Raw genomic sequence first — 16,992 nt, 5'->3', positions numbered from 1 at the left:
ATCATTATTAGCTACAAGTTTAATGATATAGATATTATTTGTGCATTACATATAAAATATTGAAATTTGTAGCTAATTAATGTATTTAGCTTTAAACATTTTATTTACATGGCATATAGTATCATTATTAGCTACGAGTTTAACTATGTAGCTATTATTTTTGAATTAGCTATAAAATATTGAAATTTGTAGCTAATTAATGTATCTAGTTATACAAATTTTATTTTCATGGTAGTAACAATATTATAGTATCATTATTAGCTATTAGTTTAAATATATAGCTAGTATGTGTGCATTATCTATAAATTACTTGAACTTGATCAATAAAGAATGTGAAAATTAATTTCTACAATTCTTATAGTATGTAGCTATAGATATTCTAATTCATACCGTGAACAATATATTTTTTATTATTTATGAATTAAATAGTTATAGTCATAGTGTTAATCACACACCAAGGTCAATAGTAAATTAGAACGTTAAACCAATAGCCAACTTAAAAGACCTCTTCAGCAAGCTAAGATGTGGGCTTTTTTAAAATAAAATTTTATTTTAGGATCTTGATTTTTTTTTTTTAATGATAATTTAAAACTAACACTTCATGAAATATAGATGAATTAGGTATGAGATATGAGATATTATAAAAATTGGTAATGTTACATATTTGTATATATGGACTTGTATGTATGTTTTAGATGATGATGATGATGTGTGATAGCGTTAATATACTATTAATATTGAGAATGCCACATTGGTTTATTGTTAATTATATTAAAAATGCAAGAAAAAATAACAATTAAATCATATGAAATACAGTTAAAATTATAGGAGATATGATACAATCAAATTATATAAATACAACAAAATACCTTTTAAAAAAAAATTCATTGTTTTAGTTGGAGATTTATTTGTAAGTTCTTTTATGAACAAAAATAAAGATTCATTATAGAGCTTAGCAATGGTATAATTTAAGTGGCTCTCGTCTCCTTGTGATTTAATAAATTGTTTAACAAATTGTTCTCAAGATATCAATTGCAATTGATTCAAACTACTTGTGATTTAATTCACATATTTTTTTGTATTGTTTATAATAAGAATATAAGTTTGCTTAAAAATTGAACTTAATTGAATCACATGAGACTATGGTTAGCTTGTGTAAAAACCTCACTATGTAATATTATTTATCTTATTCATCACTTATATCAATTATTTTTAAAATGTATAATTTAATTTTCTTCATCATAATTTATGTAATTTATCTTTTAAATGTGAATAATTTAATAAATAATTTATATCATCATAATTATAAGATTAATAATAAGATAATTTGTTTAACCTTAGTTATGGTGGACCTTATTATTATTTAAATAGTTTAACCCATGGATCTATTATTATTTAATTAGGTCAAGTCCATTGTTGCTAGGGGAGCATGAATCAAGATTGAATCGAACCGATAGGTGACACGGGAAACCGGTTTCGGTTCTTACCTGAACCGGCCTGCATAGGGTAAGTTTCGGTTCCCTTTGTGGAACTAGTTTGTTCCAGTTCCAGTTTCAGTTCCATTCCTATGGTGTAGCCGTGTAGGAACCAAGAACCGGAATTGAAACCTGGGTGTGGTACCTTGCTAGGAACCAGGGTAAAAAAAGTATCTTAAAAATGGGGGGTTTTCGTAATTTTTATTTTACAAATCAAAAGTCAAACTACATAAAACAAAAATCTGAATCTGGTTTTGTGATTTCACGAATTGGAAAGGAAAAAAAAAGTAAGGTCGCCGCTCGTCGAAATCAAATCTTTGGTGCCAATCTCTGAGTCTCCCAGACGCCAAAGGTCGTTGATTTACTTCCTACCTATCAGTCTTCAACTTTGTACGCCCGTTGTTTATCATTCGAGTAGTTAGACTTCTGGTTTTGGGTTCAGTTGCTCCTTTGATATTAGGTGATAGATGAATGGCTTAATATGAACTATAAAGTGTTATCTTTAGCTTTTTAAAATACATTTTTTTATGGTATTGTCTTCTCTAGTCATGACACTTGCTTCTTCAAATGAAATTCCTAAACAGGACTTCATCGAAGCAAATCACACGGTGTTGGTTATCAAGTAAGTGAAATTCAATTTTTCTTGTTTCCCTTCTTATCACAAAACTTTATCTCTAATTCCTTGAACCCTAACATAATAATACTCCCAATTGTTTGTTTTTGGAGTCTTACTTCTAATTTTTGTTTTGTTCCAGTTAGGAGTGGGTTTAGAATATCATAACGTACTCTCAATTGTTTGAAGAAGACCCAGTGCTGCTACTTCCTTGGTCTCCTTAAGTACTAGTAAGTTCTATTTGATTTGTTTTACTTTATTTAGATATTTAGTTATTTTTTGTTATCAATTTGGTTTGTGTTTTAAACATTTTGAATCTTGATAGCAAATATGTTTATTAGTTTGCTGCTGGTTTTATCACTTTCATGTGGGTTCTTTGCAACTTTAATTAATACTTTAAGACATTCATAACCAAATATAGCCAATTTATGCTGTAATTGTATTTGCTATTTGGCCAACATGAAGATTATAATATTCAACCACTTTATTTTATATTCTTATTCTAAGTTAATGGTGATATTAAATAGTGAATTGGTTTTATATCAATATCATATTATTATATTAATTCATTATTTAATATCAATATATATCATATTATTATATTAAGCCACTGCCAACAGTTCTTCCTTGTTTGTTTTTGGCTGTTAGTGTTAGTGTTAAAATGGAGTTATCTGTGATGTCACGCACTCACAAAACAACTCTTAAGCTCTTTACTTAAAAGTAAGAAGTTTATATCTTGATTATGTGGTCAATAATTTTCTAGAAAGTTATAATGTTAAGTAGATCTCTTTGAGATTAGGATTCTCTTTGAAGGCTCTTTGTTATTGCTGTTGCTTTGCCTGATGATATAATAATGAGCTCTAAATGCATATCCTTTTTCCAGGAAGTGTGTTCATCATTGTAAATTAGTTGCATTTATTGAAATTAGACCTCATCATAGACTACACAGATGGATGATTTACACAGATTGATAATTTACTTTACATGAATGCGCAAAATTCTGTGATGCAATCAAAATTGAGATAGAAGACCATCATTTTTATTGACAAGTAATACAAAATCACCTCAGGTTTTTGTTCGAAAAACACCATTGTTTTAGCAGAAGGCAAGATGCTCATAGAGGGAATTTTTCAGGTTAGGAAAGTATTTCCTTTAAGAGCTGCTCTGCAGGCATTTGACTTACATTAGAAACATATTTCTTAAAATTTGTATTTGCTTTTAGTTTTTTTGCAGTGGATTTCCTCCAACTGGAGATAAGTCACTCAAGCTACTTGTAGGGCATCACCTTTTTGGTGGTGATACACTAACTAAAGATGGGAATAGACGATAGGAAGAGAAGTTCATGATGATACTTACAACTTAAGGTCAACAATCTCCAGCAAATAACCAAATCCCTTTAGATGAAATTGTAAGTTATTTTGAAAACTCCATATATACTAAGAAAACTATTTTTCTTTTACATTAATCATAAAGTGATATGCAATTATTACATAAGCCAATATGAATACTTTTTTTTCTACCAAATTTGATATTGCAGGTTGGTAGAAATTCTTAGATGGTCAGGAAAGGTTGCTATGATATTGAAGCATTCATATTTTGTAAAAAAAATCAGTTGATAACATTTTAATTACTAGGGTGAAAGATTTTACGAATAGACAATTTTTTATTTGAAAATGACTTTACTAATGTTTTATTTTTTATATTAGATTTTTTTTTTTTAATGTCATTATCTATTTAATATAAAAATATTGCTATAAATTTGTAATTATTATTAAATTTGTTAATTATAGCAATATTTGTTACAATTAATTTTGATCGAAGCAATAAACTATAAGTTCTTGATATAAATGATTTGTTCTATTGCAAATAATTATAATATTTATCTATAAATTAAAAGTACTCATACCAAGTAATTTTAATATTTAGCTATTCACACACTATGTTCGTAGTAATATTTTTTCATATATAGATATGATTTTTATATGTTTGTAGCAAATAAGTTAATATTTAGCTACAAACTCATTATATATGTAGCAAATAATCTTTTTATTTAGTTACGAGTTTAGTGGTTACGTAGCTAAAATGTTAATATATTTGCCATGGACATTATTTTTGTAACAAAATTTTTCAAGTTTTAGTTACAAATTTATATTTGTGTAGCTAAAATGCAAACATAGCTATACAAACTATTCTCCATGGCAATAAAGGCAAAGTTTTTGCTACAAGCTTATTATTATTATGGCAAAAACATTTAAGTTTTTAGTTACATATTAATCTCATCTATAGCAAAAAATATAAATTGTTAGTTACGTAAGTAAAAAGTTACATGGCTAACTTTTGGCTGTGCCACTTCTAGCTACGATAAGCTACAAAACATTGTATTCGTAGCTAAACCATTTAGCTACGCAAATTCATACTTTTAGCTACAATGGACACCATGACTAGAAATGCATAATGTTGTAGTGTGTGGGTATGTGGCTGATGATATTAGAGTAGGCTAGAGACAAAGTGAGGTTAGGGAAAAAGCCATTAACGTCCTTCAGCATTGCTATGTCAAAAGAGGTGTTTCAAATTTGGATCAAAATCGGATATCCGCTTGATCCGATTTGAATTTTCAGATCAGATAAAAACCGGATCAGTCAGAAACCAAATCCGATATGGATAAGTTTTTATCCTGATCCGACAAATCGAATAGGATAAAAAAATAGGCAAATCAGATCAGATATCCAGTTTTACACACCCCTAACTGTAGCCGTGGAAGAGGAGAAGAAGGCCAAATAGGATACCGCGTGGGAGGTGGTGGTGTTCTTCATGACATCCTTCTAGAAGCGGATTCCCAATGCCAACTTTTTTTTCCCCTGACCATTGTACCACTGAAAGAACACTAGCTTCCAACATTCAATTCACATTCTCATACTAAAAATAGAAAATAAATAAAAAGTTAAAATATCGAATGAAATAGTACACCTACCGCTTAGATCAAAATTTTAACTGCACAAAGCAGTAGATAATTAGAGAGCATGGTTTAGACTCTAGCTGACGACAGTTGTTGATGACAAATAGGCTAGGTCTTGCGGTGAAGAAGTAAACCAGGTGAAGAAATTTATTAAAGGTGCCATGAATTATCTTAGGATTAGGATTCTTTTTTATTTTAAAAACCATAAATCAATAATTATTTTTTATAATTATTTTTTTTTAATTATAAAAATACCCTTTAGCCTCTGTTAACTTTGTGAATTTTCTTTCTTTCTTTCTTGGTTTTGAAAAAGGTTGGATTTTTCTTCATTTTACTTTCTTAATTTGGAATTTTTATTAATTATAAATTTTATTTAAGATAAAGTATTAAAAGGTACATTATTTGGTTGATAAGTTGGAATCAGTAAAAAAAGATACCATATTTTATATCCCCAACATGGACAAGATATTTGAATTATTGTTGCAAAAAAAAAAAAAAAAAAAAAAAAAAAAAAATCATTTTCCTTAACTATAAACTTCAATTTGTGATTGCAAGTGGATTTATTTTCTATGAATGGAAATTTTGTGCATGAAATTATACGGTCCAATAAACCAACATTACTTACATTTGAATTTCTTACTAATAGTCTAATTAATCATTAATAAACGTTTGACATCTACTAACGACAATATGTCTAAATAAATATCTAACACTATTAAATTTAGATATTTGTACGCTATTGAAGTAAGGAATTATACCATATATGTTTGGATTTGGTTCCATTTTGAGATAAGTTAAAAAGCTTTATTGGTTATATATATGATCTTTTTAAATAACTAGTAGGCTGAGGAGTTGGTGATGTATTAACTTACTAAGGTGATGATTAGTGGTTGGTCCGAAAGGATAATGAACCGCGTTGGGATTGAGACACGACCAAGACTCCTATGGGAGGCAACAACGAAGAATTTTCCACAATAGCTGAAAGTCTAACGAAGCAATGTTGCATGGAGGTAAAAAGCCCACAGGTTGTAAACTTCTTTTCTTACAGAAGAAGCAATGACAATATCTCGGCAATAAATATCGGCTCACTATGTGCCGATAGCCACGGTAATACAAATAATATAAGCATTATCCAGAATGATTAAATGTAAAGCATCTGTAAATGGCTTCTTAAGTTCGATGTCAAATCCTAGGGCTCAATCTTGGACAAGGGATGTAAACTACCAAATTGGAGAATAGTAGAGGTAAAAGGAATTTCTGCAAAATAACTTATTTTAAAATGGACAATTTGTGTTACTCAATGCAATCAATAAAACAAGTTGAATGAGTTTATTTGATGTGAATTAAGAGTTTTCAATAGTTGAGTTATAATTAGGAAAATAAATTCTATGTTGAATAGATTCTGTCATATTATAATTGATAGGAAAATAAAAAATGCAATAAAAATACAAAACTATATTTCATATTTGAAACATTAAATGTGAGTATGGATATTAAAATTGAATTACAAATTGAAACGTTTAAAATATAAAAGAGAATATGAAATATAATGATTGCCAACTCATCAATGTTTCATTTCGTACTTGCTTATACAGATATTGTCATCTGGTAAATATATCTTTGGAATTTATACAAAAATAAATACAATATCACATTATTTATAGGATATAAATAATCCTAATTTTTTGTATTCTACTTATAGCAGTATCCATATAAATATTAATAACAAATAATACAATACTTTATAGAACATATTTATGAAGAAATTAGTCTAATTTATCTTTTATATTCCTCAAATCACACGTTAAGTTAAAACATAAAATTCTAGATAGGAACTATCAAAAATAATTTGAATGTAACAACCTTAAGGGCTATTGTGCGTTCATTCGAGGTCCACGTTTTTCTCGATTTTGGGTTGTGGCAAGGTACCTATGTCTCAAAGTCTTGGGTTGGTCGTCAACCTTGCATTGTTTGCATGGCTGGTTGATGACCACTTGTTATTTAGCCCTCGTGTTGGGACGGTGGACGTTGGTCTAAAGGGCTGTCATCAAGTGGTCTTCGCGTATCCCCCTCAAGGCAACTCAAGTTTTGGCGGTTGCCTTGTCTTGGTTTGTCTTTGGTTGGTGCTTAGGTATAATGGGATTCGCATCAGTGTGTTGACATTGCTTTGAGGCCAATGGGTGGCGCTTCTTCAAGTCATCCATAACCAAGTTGTGGGGGTTGGCCCCCTTCTGAGCTAAAGTTTTGGTGATGTTGCCCCTTATGGGATTCTCAGCTTCTAAGTTACAACTAGATTACCTTGTCGAACAATAGACTTCAAGTTTGGCCAGTTGTTTCTTTGACCTGCAAACTAGCTCTCTGTCGCCCGAGTAGGCCTATCCTTACTTGGGGTTATGCTAGCTATTGATAATACTTTCGTGGGTGCTTGATGTTCCAAGCCTAGGGATCCTCAAACCGTCGAGTAGCTCCATCGGAAAGTCCTTGGGGCGATTTTCTCTGATATTTGGTTGGGGCCTTCCTAGTTCGGTCTGAGCACTCCAGCATTTGGTTCATTGGTGCTTGGGAGAACCTTTGGTAGGATGAGATTCCCTATCTCGAAATCTTTGCTTCTAACTTTCGAATCGAAGTACCTCTTGGCCTATTGTTGGTAAGAGGCCATACACAGTTGGGCCTTGTTTTGGTGTTCCTTGATCAGGTCTAGCCTTAAGTGCATGAGCACTTCATTATTTTCTTCGTTGAAGGCTTCGTGTAGAAACGTATCAAGTCTGACATCCACCAGGGCCATGGCTTCGCAGCCATACGCTAGGTAGAAATGGGTTTCTCCTGTTGCAGTCCTTTCGATTATTCAATATGCCCATAACATTAGGGGAACTCCTTTCCCTAACTCCCATTTGATTCTTCGAGCTTTGCGTTTAGGGTATGCTTTATGACTTTATTCACAACCTTAACTTGCTCATTGATTGGGGCCGATAGACCACTGAAAATCTTTTTTTGATGTCGAGCTCGTCGCAGAAAGCCTTGAACTCCTCATTATCGAACTACTTTCGGTTGTCTGTGATGACTGTACCAGTATGTCGAAGCGATATGTGATATTCTTATATACAAAGTTTTTTAGCTTACCGGTTGTAATCGTTGCCAATGATTCGACCTTTGCCAATATGGTGAAGTAATCGATGGCAATTATGGCGTAATTGACCTTACCTTTCTCTTGGGGTAAGGGTTTGATCAGGCCGATTCCCCACATGGAAAAAGGTCACGCCTCGATAGAGTGACAAGCTCTTGTGGAGGGGCCCATCATGTAGTGGTGACTCACTAGCACTTGTCGCACTTGCATATAAAGTTCGTGGCATCTTCGTAGATAGTCAGCCAATATTACCTTTGTTTGAGGACTTTGTAAGCCAAAGACAACCTTTTAGTGTGATTTCAACATATGCCGTTGTGGATTTACCTCAAAATGTTGTTTGCGTCTTTGCTATTTATGCATCGCAACACCTACTATACCTTGCTTGTATAATTTATAGTTGATCAAGGAGTAGCAAGTTGACTTGGCACAGATGGTCCTAGCCTTTGATTTGTCTTTGGCCTGAGTCTCGTTCTGAAGTAAAAGCTATGATGGGGTCCACCACGTGGTCTCTCGCTCGATCGTCATTACCGTCTAGTTCGGTGCATTGATGCTAGGAGATGGTAGGAATCTGAAGGGGATGGAATCCATTCCGTTGTTTATCGTCGAGACCAAGCGGGCCAGGGTGTCGGCCACGAAGTTCAGCTCTCATGGGATGTGTTGGAGTGAATATCATTTAAAGGTTTTGAGCTTGTCTTTTACATTTTTCAAATAGGATACCATTCTTCCCCCTTTTGCCTGGTATTCGCTGAGGATTTGATGCACTACGAGCTGGGAGTTGCTAAAGATATCAATCGACTTCGCTCCTATTTCCCTGGTAACTATACACTAGGAAGCACAACTTTGTACTTGACTTCGTTGTTTGAGGCAGTGAATCCAAATCTAATTACGCATGGAGTTTAGTCTCCATCCGGGTCAACAAGTAATAGTCCTGTGCTCGTGTTATTAGAATTGAATAAAAACATTTCAGATTTGATACTAAAGAAATCTAGGAATTTTTCTTTGTTCTTTGTGGTAAAAGCAGTTAGAACTTCATTATAAAGAGCGATTCAACTAGTGTAATAATAATTCTTCCTATGCCAACTTATACCTAATTAAATGTTATATGATGCTGCTTGAAGCATTAATTCATGAGAAAGAGAATAATAGAAACTTCCATTAAGATTTCTCAGTACTCTAATATAAAAATAAGTCTAAGCAAAATTAAGGATACATGAAGAGAAAATTACTAACAATTCCAACAATATGAAAAATCTAAAAGTTTAGCTCATGAAGTTAGGGAACTGACCTTATTCGATATGTCTTTCCTGATAGATTTACATCTTGGGCATATTCTATTTAATATCTTCGTAACTTCTGATAAGAAATATGGATGTTGTATAGTATATGGAAACTTAATTAACCCAAAATGACCTGAAAAGTGGATAATAAATTAAGTACAATTGTCAATCGAATGAACAAATAGGAACATATCATAAAATGATTTTATTCTAAATTTTGCATCACACCTTCATAGTGTTTCAAATCCTGTGCACCACATGTGGAACATTGGGAAGTCGGATTTGGGAACCCTAACCTAGGATCAGTGACCTCACCGATTGCATTTATTGCTAGAACAAATAACTTTTCTTGTTTAGTTATCATAAGTTAGCATTAATCGTTATGGAAAATTAGATCAAAGTATTCTAGAACAATAAAAAGTGCTTAACTAATCAAACATGTCTTTTTTATTCTATACTTGACATATGATAATAACATAAATCATATAATTAACAATAAATACATTGCATATGATAATAACATAAAACATATAATTAACAATAAATACTTGACATATGGTTTATATAGTATCAAATATACAAACCAAGAAACAAGAAAAAAGAAACTAGCAAAAGATGCAATTACTAACATGAGAACATATAGAATGATTGAACTTAGAAATTAAAAATCAGCTTCAAACAATTAAGTTGACTAACTAAAAGCGGTAACAATATTGTGAAGTATCATTTAAAGCTTAAGATTTAAATGCATATTTTATTTCATAGGATGAGGTTCCCTACCTTTCAGAGAACTTTTCATAGGATGAGGATCCCTCATCTTTGCTCTTGACTTTAGAATTGAAGTATCTTTTGGCCTGTTGCTGGTACGAGGCCACATACAGCTGAGCCTTGTTTTGGTGTTCCTTGATTAGGTCTAGCCTTAAGCGCATGAGTGTTTCATTATTTTCTTTGCTGAAGGCTTCGTGTGGAAACATATCAGGTTAGACCTCCACCGAGGCTATGGCTTCACAGCCATATGCTAGGGAGAAGGGTGTTTCTGCCGTTGCAATCCTTACGATTGTTTAGTATGCCCATAATACTTCAGGGGGCTCGTCTACCCAACTTCCCTTCGATTTATCGAACTTTTCTTTTAGGGTATGCTTTATGACTTTATTCACGACCTCAACCTACTATTGGATTGGGGTCGATAGACTGCTGAAAATCTTTTCCTAATGCCGATCCTATCGTAGAAAGTCTTGAACTCCTTATTATCAAACTACTTTTCATTGTCTGTATTGATTATATCCAATATGTCGAAACGACATATGATATTCTAATATATAAAGCTTTTTAGCTTACCTGTTGTAGTCATCGCCAATGGTTCAGCCTTTGCCCATTTGGTAAAGTAGTTGACCATGACTGTTGCAGATTTGACCCCGCCTTTTTGCTGGGATAAGGGTTCGATTAGGTCAATTCCCCACATGGAAAAAGGCCACGGGCTCGATAGAGTGACGAGCTCCTACAGAGGGGCCCGTGGTATGGTGGCAAGTCACTAGCACTTGTTACACTTGTGTGTAAAGTTCGTGGTGTCTCATAGATATTCGGCCAATAGTACCCTTGTTTGAGGACTTTGTAAGCCAATGACAACCTCCCAACGTGATTTGAACATATGCCTTCATGGATTGTCCTCAAAATGTAGTCTGCGTCATTGCTATTTACACATTGCAGCACCTGTTGTATCCCTATTTATATAATTTATTGTTGATTAGGGTGTAGTGAGGTTAACTTGGCCTGGAGGGTCTTAGCCTCTGATTTGTTTTCGGTCTGAGTCCCATCCTTGAGGTAAGCTATGATGGGGTCCATCCACGAGGTTTCTTGCTCGATCGTCATTACTATTTGGTTCGGTGCATTGATGCTGGGAGATGGTAAGAATCTAAAGGGGATGGAATCTGCTCTGTTGTTTATCGTTGAGGCCAAGCAGGGTAAGGCATCGGCCATAGAGTTTTGCTCTTTTGGGATGTGTTATACTGAATATCATTTAAAGGTTTTGAGCTTATCTTTTACCTTCTGCAAATAAGGTACCATTCTTTCTCCTTTTGCTTGGTAGTCGCCAAGGATTTGATTCACTACGAGCTAGGAGTCGCTAAAGATATCAATCGACTCCACTCCCATTTCCATGGTAACCATACACTAGCAACCACAACTTCATACTCTGCTACATTGTTCGAGTGAATCCAAATCTAACTGCACATGAAGTTTTGTCCCCATCCAGGCCAACGAGTAATAGTCCTTCATCCGAGCCTTTCTCGTTCGACGAGCCATTGACATCTAGGCTCCAGGGAACTGAATCCTTAAGTGTTTCCCCGGTTGGTGGGTGTTGCTTCCACTTGACGACTTTGATGGAATTATCTTCTCCTTGTGTTGGTAGGAGAATTCCGAGATGAAATCCGCTAAAGCTTGCCATTTAATAACGGTTCGTGGAGTATATTTTAGGTCGAACTAGCTCAACTCTATGGCCTATTGGGTCAATCTTCCTAAAGATTTTGGTTTTTGAAAAATCTTGTGTAATGGGTAGTTTGTCAAGATCAAGATCGTATTAGCTCAAAAGTAAGGCCGTAGCTTTCTAGAAGCAGTTAGGAGAGCTAACACCAACTTTTCCATTTTAGGCTAACGTGTCTCTATGTTGAGTATGCTCTTGCTCACATAATATACTAGCAATTGGATTCTTCTTAATCATGGACCAATGCTACGCTAATGGCATGTAATCAGATGGATAAATATAATAAGAGTGTTTCACCTAGGATTAGCTTAGATAGCAAGGGAGGTCGTCCAAGGTGGCCTTTCAATTCTTGGAAAGTGCACTCGCATTAGTTTGTCCAATCGAACTTCTTATTGCCCTTGAGCACTTCGAAGAAAGGCAAACACCTGTTTGTGGCTCGAAAGACAAATCTACTAAGGGTTACAACTTGTCCGGCTAAGCTCTAAACCGCTTTGGCTTTGCCGAGCTTTTCATATTTAACAATGCTTGGATCTTTCTAGGGTTCACTTCGATCTCGCATTGGTTCACCATGTAACCAAGGAATTTCCCTAAGCCAATGCCAAAGGCACATTTCAAAAGGTTAAGCTTCATTCGATATTTCCTTAAGATATGAAACATTTCCCCAAGGTGCCCCACATGATCTTCTGCCTTCTGCGATTTCACCAGCATGTCGTTGATATATACCTCCATCGTTTTTCCGATGAGGTAGGTGAACATTTTATTTACTAGCTGTTAATAGGTTGCCCATGCGTTCTTCAGGCTGAAGGGCATAACTTTGTAACAATAAAGGCCTTGGTCCATGATGAACGAGGTGTGTGGTTCATTAGGCTCGTACATCGGGATTTGGTTGTATCCCAAGTATGCATCCAAGAAGCTGAGTAAAACATTCCCTGTTGTTGTGTGTACCAGCTGATCAATTCGGGGAAGGGGAAGGGGAAACTGTCCTTGGGGCAGACTTTGTTTAGATCTGTGAAATTGATGTATGTTCTCCACTTGCCGTTCGATTTATTGACGAGCACAGTGTTGGTGAGTTAATCTGAGTATATGACTTCTCTAATAATTTTACTTCGAGGAGTTTATCAACCTCCTCCTTGAGCTCCTGGGATCATTCTACGTCCATCACCCTTCTCTTTTGAATTGAATTGTTTTTGTTTTTGTTTTTGGCTAAGATTGTTTTCTGTTTTACTCAAAACCCCCCAGCCTTATTCACATCATCGAAAATTCGGCTAGACACTCTTCGTGGGATCGACCCTTGCTTATCTTATTTACAGTTCAGTAGTTAGGTTAGGAAGGTTTTTAATCTTGGTTGCCTACGACAGCACACCACTCTTCGTTGTTCATCTTCGCTCCCAAGCTTGATGTTTGTTGTGAACAGAGATGTATCCTGGACTGGAAATTTTTACTGCACAACAATATATACTTTTTTTTTTTTTTCCAAATTTTCCATTTCCTTTTATCTTGTCAAACAAACTAATTAAGCAACGTGAAGAATTATTTGAGTATGACCTTTCACATAGGAATGGCCAAGAATGGATCCAACCTTATAAATTGTCTTGTCGATTGCATCTTGTAAGTTGTAAAAGCAATAGGACACAAATTTATTCAATTACCCAAACATAATTTCCTCCATCAGTTTTCTTAGTCTGAACCTCTTTCCTCGTTTCAAAAGTCAATAATATTTATAACTGTGCTAAATATGTGCAAGCTCTTCATTACTACATATAATTAACAGCGGTACATGTACATGGATAGTGGATTTCTAGGCCTAATCTTTTACTGCAATATTGTTTAGAAAATGACTGCCTAGCAATTGCTAATTGAAAGAAGGTAATTAACTAATTGGTTGGCACTAGACCTAAAACCATTCCTGATGCTGACGATCATGCTACTGTGACTCCCACAAAGGGTAAAAATTTAGAATTAAGAGCGATAGATCGAGGAGACTGATCGATGCATGGTACCATATATGTGGAATTGTGGATGCACAACAGCTAATAATAATGCGTGTGCGCTCATTATCAATTAATCCCATTTACTAAAAACAAAACAAATATATCACACTATCATTTTCCAGAACTTGACTTATACTAAAACCCTAGTACCAATTACTACTACTACCACTAACACAACTGGTTGCCACGACTTTTGGGTCTGCCCAGCGAGTTGCCCACGCTTTCACCTTTACAAAACACACACAAAACAAAAACATAAATACCCAATAGCTTAACATAATCTCCCAATCTATTTTCTTGTACAATAACTTCACATTATATATGGACGATGATCCCACCAAAGATCCCAAGTTAGACCAACCAGCTTCTCAGCCTCATTCCATCCAAACTCCCACGTGTCAAAACCCATCTTCCACGTGCGAAAAAACTCTGCCTCTGATGGCCTCACCAAGCTTCACCAAGAAACACCCAATGTATCGTGGAATCCGATGCCGGAGCAACAAATGGGTATCTGAAATAAGGGAGCCTCGGAAGAGCTCACGTATATGGCTTGGCACTTATCCAACTCCTGAAATGGCCGCCGCTGCTTATGACGTGGCAGCCCTTGCCCTAAAAGGTGGTGACGCCGTTCTCAACTTCCCTAACTTTGTTTCAAGCTACCCTGTTCCCGCTTCTTCCTCTTCCGTTGATATACGTAATGCGGCTGCGGCTGCGGCGGCTTCGCTGAGAAAGGCTGATCAACAAAGCAGTACAAGTAGTGAAAATCCAAGAAATAATGATCACCAATCACCTGTCAATGATTATGTAGAGTTTATTGACGAAGAGGCACTTTTGAACATGCCTAATTTTCTTGTGGACATGGCGGAGGGAATGATGGTTTCGCCTCCGAGAATGAACTCACCACCGTCTGATGAGTCGCCGGTGAATTCTGATGCAGAAAGTCTGTGGAGCTATTATTGATAATGCTAGCTAGCTGCCTCTTAACTATTCAGTGATCCTGTTTCATCGATGGGTCAAATCAACAAGATGGAAACACAAAAGAAAAAAGAAAATTTATTAAATAAACTTTAGAAAAGAAAATGATCTTATATATATGAAACAGTGATTATCAGCTCGAAGAGTTTCGAAGTTAATTACGGAAGACATTAAAGAGTACTGTTGTTGTCTTGCTTGCTTAGGATTATCAGTTGATAGATTTCTGTACGTGCTTTATATTAAAATTTGTATGAATAGCGTATCTTCCAGGTGCTTTCATTTCCGTAAGTTTCTACAAATCTTGTGTTTCCTGTCTCTGTTCTTTAGTTTACTTTAAACAAAATTAGAGAAAGGCATAGATTTTAATCAACCCAAAAACGAAATATTTGAAGAAAAGTGATGAGGAAGTTTCAAAATCTCCCTCTCATTTGAAGCAAAGATGCATGATAAGGAAGATATTGCTTCATTAATTATTTCTGTCACTAGAGTAATAAGGCATTTTGTGTCTTTTTGGAATTTGAAATTATGAATCATAACATTAGGGGTCCCCATTGGCCCACTAAAATGTCAATATCTTTTTTATGAAAGATTGAAAGCGAAGAATTAGATTTGAACAGTGAAATTCAATAGAGTTGTCTCTTTGATTAAACGCTGCCACTGTGTTCTATAGTCGTGGGTGCAATCATGTGACTATACACGTTTCCCTAACTCAATCTTCAAATTCTACATTTCTTGATTAGCACTAATTAATATGAAGGTGTTTTGAGGAACGCTTTTAGGATCATTCTATTCTGCCTATAGTTTAGTTTAAAGTAATAGAGAGATCCACAGAACAATTACTGTATAAATTTAGGATGAACTATGGGCAAAGTATTTTGAATATGCATAAAAAGCCACCCTAAACTTACAATTAACTGTATCCTTATAATTCAAAGCTTGACTATGAGCACATATATATTAATTTAATGATTTTATGTACATAGCAATACTAATATAATATTAACAAAGATTTTGAATTCATGGTTTCAAGGCATTCTGGTTTCTACATGTCTTCACTTCAAGTAAAAGATTAATTTAATCAAAGCTATATATGAGGGCCTATATACATTTTCTTCTCTTCAAGAAGACAAGCATCATTTGTCATATCTAATGGGAACCTTTTTCTATGTGCAAAGCACTACCAAGAAAGTCAATCCGTAATTTGAAGCATTATATTCGAGAAACTGCATCACTTCTCATCCTCATATAAAAAGATTAGGGGGAAAAAAAAAAAAACCGAAGTTTAACACCTTAATATTTTTGGTGAAAAAGTTTCAAGGATGAAATTCCTTGTAATATTTATAAAACTAATCAGAAACTTTCAGCTAGGTATAAAAAAGACTAGATTTTCATCGTGAAATTGTAAATAAATTATATAATTCTATGGGGACACATGATGGAAACATTATCAATGACGAAAAAAGAAAGAAGGAAAGAAAACTCAATCTTGGCACATTCTAGCCATATGGACATGTGCGTATATTTAATTTGTGAAATGTTATAAAAGATGAAAATGGAAGCGTGGTTGCAAGTCGGCCATGAAATGCAAAAGGGGTTTGCCTTCAATTGTTGAAAAGGTGGCGTCACTAGTTCTTGGCAATTAATTGGTTAATTTCTATTCATGGAATCAAAGAAAAAAGTTAAGTTTGTTGTGGGGTTTTGTCCTCTGATAAAAGATGTAGGAAGCCGGAATTTGACTAGAAAATTAAAAGAGACATGCATGGCCGACATGCCCTACTTCGCTTTCCTAGCTACCTCCTTTTTCTTACTGTACATAGTTGTTCATCTGTCGCCCTCACTCAAAACGCAATTTATATAAATTTCATAACATATTTGTTAGAAATATTTTATATTTCTCATAAGATAGTCCCTTTATTAATTTTATCTTATAGCTGTTTTGAAATAATTAAATTAACTGAAGGTCATGATGATCATTTACTTTTTATGGAGAGGTTATTGCAGTTAATTATATAACTGCAATTTGAGATTTATTAAAACTGCCATATAAAAGAGGTATTCTCTCTCTATTTCTAAATTAAATTCATTACATATGGTTTTTTCTT

The 16,992-nt window shown here is 34.3% G+C and overlaps 1 protein-coding gene across 1 annotated transcript; it reads left to right on the top strand.

Moving 5' to 3' along the window:
• The first annotated feature begins 14,223 nt into the window (after positions 1 to 14,223).
• Positions 14,224 to 15,154, top strand: LOC116133573 (ethylene-responsive transcription factor ERF027-like). Its single transcript, XM_031419268.1, has one exon. The coding sequence runs from the start codon at positions 14,237 to 14,239 to the stop codon at positions 14,873 to 14,875; it is 639 nt and encodes a 212-aa protein (XP_031275128.1). The 5' UTR covers positions 14,224 to 14,236; the 3' UTR covers positions 14,876 to 15,154.
• Positions 15,155 to 16,992: the final 1,838 nt, after the last annotated feature.

The sequence above is a fragment of the Pistacia vera genome, unplaced genomic scaffold (assembly GCF_008641045.1).
Source record: "Pistacia vera cultivar Batoury unplaced genomic scaffold, PisVer_v2 Contig270, whole genome shotgun sequence".
In the NCBI taxonomy this organism is placed as follows: Eukaryota; Viridiplantae; Streptophyta; class Magnoliopsida; order Sapindales; family Anacardiaceae; genus Pistacia; species Pistacia vera.
This window is presented reverse-complemented; position numbering and strand designations above follow the sequence as displayed.